This window comes from Puntigrus tetrazona, unplaced genomic scaffold (assembly GCF_018831695.1).
Source record: "Puntigrus tetrazona isolate hp1 unplaced genomic scaffold, ASM1883169v1 S000000746, whole genome shotgun sequence".
In the NCBI taxonomy this organism is placed as follows: domain Eukaryota; kingdom Metazoa; phylum Chordata; class Actinopteri; order Cypriniformes; family Cyprinidae; genus Puntigrus; species Puntigrus tetrazona.
Window position 1 is genome coordinate 1,869,058 of NW_025048355.1, and position 2,724 is coordinate 1,871,781.

General features: G+C 35.0%; 1 protein-coding gene across 1 annotated transcript; it reads left to right on the top strand.

Annotated features, from left to right (window-relative positions):
* Positions 1-287: 287 nt before the first annotated feature.
* LOC122335208 lies at positions 288-2,227 on the top strand. Its single transcript, XM_043233020.1, has 4 exons — positions 288-442; positions 555-893; positions 1,393-1,434; positions 1,566-2,227. The coding sequence occupies exons 1-4, from the start codon at positions 376-378 to the stop codon at positions 1,733-1,735; spliced, it is 618 nt and encodes a 205-aa protein (XP_043088955.1). The 5' UTR covers positions 288-375; the 3' UTR covers positions 1,736-2,227.
* The last annotated feature ends 497 nt before the right edge of the window (positions 2,228-2,724 follow it).

Below are 2,724 nucleotides of genomic sequence, written 5' to 3' on the forward strand. Positions count from 1 at the left end.
GCAAACTGTATTGTCCCTGTTTATGTAGCTAATACTGTAACAACAAAATGAAATATTTGTGATCATAGTCTCACAAATCTATTTCAGATCTACCCTTTTTCTGTGTTTTCTATGCAAGTGTCAAACTAAAGTTGTTTCGACTTGAAATAGCTTTTTACCCCACTGCCTAAATTTTAAGTCAACTAAAATATTTTAGTTGTTATTTACATTAACATTAGGTAACAACTTTAGTTTTTTACAGTGTATGCTTTCAAATCATTTTTATTAAAACTCGCAGGTGTTTTTTTAGAATTCTCCAGAAAGGAAGTGGAAACAACCTGTGGTTATAGACTCTACATTGTGCTGAAACTTGTAGTTTGATCGACACCATCACGAATGACACAATGGATAAAGTCTTTTTTCTTTGTATATTTTAACTGGATCATGACAATCAAGTCTAATGGTAAATATATTCAACTTCACATATTATGAAAGTAACATTTCACCCGCAAACACAACAGCTATTACTTTGAACATGGTCTAAAATTAATCTGTGTTTGTAAATGCTTTATCAGGTGTACAAGGATCTTTTGACGTGTTAACGGTTCAGAAGGGAGAAGACATCAATCTCAACTGCAGCATGATAGGCCGATATGAGATCGCTTGGTATCACCTCAGTTCAGAAGAACATATTCTACTGATTTCTGTGAAGAAAGACAAAACAGGAAATAATCTCCTGACCAACTACAATCAAAACAGTACTCGACTGAAAATTGCCACAGACGCATTGATCACCACAATCTCCTTAAATATTTTAGGAGCAAAAGAGTCAGATTCAGGCATATATTCCTGTGGAGCAAAGAAAAACACTCCAGAGATGTTCTTCGAAAAGCTCATCAGACTCGAGATCAAGGGTAACTGATCTTCACAAATTTACCACCTAAGATTTGTGTTGTTACATTAAAAGTAATGATTTATAGTAATTAATTATTCCCAAAAAAGAAATGAATTACATTATTTGGGTTACTTTCGCATCACTTTTTAAACAAGGGCAGACCTTGAGTGTCTGTTTTTATTATGTTGTTAATTATTGCACAGTACCTCTACCCGTCTGATTTCTTCCAGCAATCGTCAGTCAATAAATATGAAAACAAAGTAAATGAAAAAGTAACTTTAGTATATTTTCTTGTAAGTTAAAAAGTAATTTACTAGATACATGAAAAAAAGTAATCTGATTCTCTGATTCTCAATCTCGCGTTACTTGCAATGCATTACCCCCAACACTACGCACGATTCGTAGATGATTTTTGTTTTGAGATAGGATTTAGCAGCACACGAGCACCCACTCTCTCAACCAAAAGCAACTAAAACTGTTTTCCACCTGTGTATGATAAACCGATCGTATCTTTACAGGTCTGTTTGGAACAGAAAAGCCAAAAGAAGTTGACATCACAGGTAAGCACTGGTTGTTATATCGGTTGTCCATTTACTTTTTCATGTTCCAGCTCTACTGAAATGCAGAACTAATTCTAGTTAACGCTTTGTTTACAAATCTGAATATTCCTTCTGTCTCTGTCTGTCTGAAGTATTGACTACGAAAGAGAGGGCATTGATGTTCGGTGGTGTTGGTCTGGCTATTGCTGTGTTTTTCGTGGCTACAGTCATCGCAGGAGGAATCATTCACTATCTTGGATGGCAGAAAGGATGGGCCGCAGCTAAACGTTCATCTCTGATTCATCACAAATCAGCTGCATAACTTCTATTTCTGCTTTATTTCGCAGTCTAACTCAATATATTCTCGAGCGTTTGCTTTGCGTTGCTGTAGTTCGACACAAATGAATATTGAAAGTTTCACTCAGATATCTTTCCCTTTTGAAAAGCTGAGATATTGCCTTTTTCAACATCAGTTCAATTTAAGCAGTCAGTAATTGTTGTGGTTATTGTTCATGTTTGTTCGTTAATTTGTGCTTATCATAATTATTTAGATTTGCAGCGTTTATTAAAATAACATACACAATCAGCATTCAAACTTAAAGTAGCATGTTTTACAAAAATGTATATACTGTATGTGTAACATGCTTGAGCGTCAGACTATATCGCATATTTATCTAGAAAAACCTACCTATGTAAATAAGCCTAAAAGCTAAGTCAAAGAGAAAATTTGAAAATCATATGTTTTATGGCACATAAACATTGTTTAAAGCTGTTTTATTATCAAATAAACAGGTTAAACTACGAAATCTAAATTTTGTACATTTTCTGCAGTCCCGGCCTGTCCAACAGGCAATACACACTGGGGCCCTACTTTGCTTTAGGGGCCCCTCAAATGCCGCTATAATATATGTTTTCTTTTGTTTTGTTTTTTTACTCTTGCACATGCAGTGCACATTACACTGAAGTGCCTTATAATGCACGTCATTATGTGGTGTGTTAGCCTGTAGCCTAATCATTTTCACAAGTACCCGCTGTAAAATATATATGTAAAATATATGAATTAATTAACATATCCCTTACGAAAATTTACCATGATTATACAATCACAAAACACGGTTACTATAAGCAAGAACAAACATAGGCTTATGCTAACTTCAATGCTACATGCCAAGGAAAGGCCTGCTTCAGCGTATATAGTCTCCAAACAGGAAGTAGTAGCAGAGGATGCGTTCACAGTTTATACCGAGGTTAGAGCTCCCTCTGCTGGCTTGGTGTGCAGTGTACATAAATATGAATATTATTTGATATGTT

Bases quoted from the DNA above. Each gene is read 5' to 3' on its own strand.
- LOC122335208 (XM_043233020.1), top strand. From the start codon at position 376: ATGACACAATGGATAAAGTCTTTTTTCTTTGTATATTTTAACTGGATC. The intron at 443-554 runs GTAAATATATTC...ATGCTTTATCAG, and splicing joins CATGACAATCAAGTCTAATG to GTGTACAAGGATCTTTTGAC. The intron at 894-1,392 runs GTAACTGATCTT...GTATCTTTACAG, and splicing joins CATCAGACTCGAGATCAAGG to GTCTGTTTGGAACAGAAAAG.